The following is a 906-nucleotide window of genomic DNA, read 5'->3' on the forward strand; positions in this document are numbered from 1 at the left end:
CCGATTGGGAAATACATGACACTCACATACAGACCCCTCACCCGCACCCCCACTTGATCATTCACTTGACCATTCACATGCACTCCATTTTCACATTCGCGCAGCATCTACGACCTGCATCATGCTTACACGTTAGTGGCCGCCATATCGCAAGCCTTGACAGACACGGTGTTTAAGATCCTGGAGCCCTATCCGCTGATGAAGATTGAGATGCCAGAGTTCAATGCGGTGAGTGTTTGCGGTTGAGACGGCGTTGTGGTATACTTGTCTGTGTCTGTGCACAGGGGAAGGGGGTGGGAGGGTAGTAGTAGTGTACGGCTGTATGACTAACGTACACAGGGAATCAGAGGCAGTGCAAGCCTGTGTGATTAAGCGCATGGGCTGGTAGTGGGGTGTGGTAGTGGGTTGTGGCAGTGGGGCGTGGCTGTGGGGTGTGGCAGTGAGGTGTGGGGTTTGGTAGTGGGGTGTGGTAGTGGGGTGTGGTAGTGGGGTGTGGTAGTGGGTGGTGGTAGTGGGGTGTGGTGGTGGGGTGTGGTGGTGGGGGGTGGTAGTGAGAAAGGTCTGAGGTTTTGCTGTGACCCCCTTCACACCGATCGTGCGATCGGATTCCTGTCATCGGTTGTACGTGGTCTTCTCTCCAGGCGTTGTGGGCTTTTAGGGTTTAGGGGTTAGTTGTGTGGTTTTGCTTTGTCTTGCTTCGCTTCCTGGGAAGGCCACTGCACTGACCGCGTAATCCGCTTGCGCACACAGCTGCGCATGAGATGCTTCGCGCAATTCCTTTTCTGTGTACAGTTGTTGGTTGGCACTTCTCTGTTTTAGGATTTTAGGACATCAGCTGCTGCTAGCGAATAACATACTTGCCTCATACCAACTGCCTTAGGCATAGTCTGTCAGGTGCAAGTGGCC

At 53.8% G+C, this 906-nt stretch overlaps 1 protein-coding gene across 1 annotated transcript; it reads right to left on the reverse strand.

Moving 5' to 3' along the window:
- Window positions 1-335: 335 nt before the first annotated feature.
- SARC_16767 (hypothetical protein) lies at window positions 336-609 on the reverse strand (the record flags this gene model as incomplete). The annotated part of the gene is made up of 1 exon (XM_014289129.1): window positions 336-609. A coding segment is annotated over one exon (274 nt), but the record flags the coding sequence as incomplete, so codon positions are not given.
- Window positions 610-906: the final 297 nt, after the last annotated feature.

The sequence above is a fragment of the Sphaeroforma arctica genome (assembly GCF_001186125.1).
Source record: "Sphaeroforma arctica JP610 unplaced genomic scaffold supercont1.8842, whole genome shotgun sequence".
Classification (NCBI taxonomy): Eukaryota; class Ichthyosporea; order Ichthyophonida; genus Sphaeroforma; species Sphaeroforma arctica.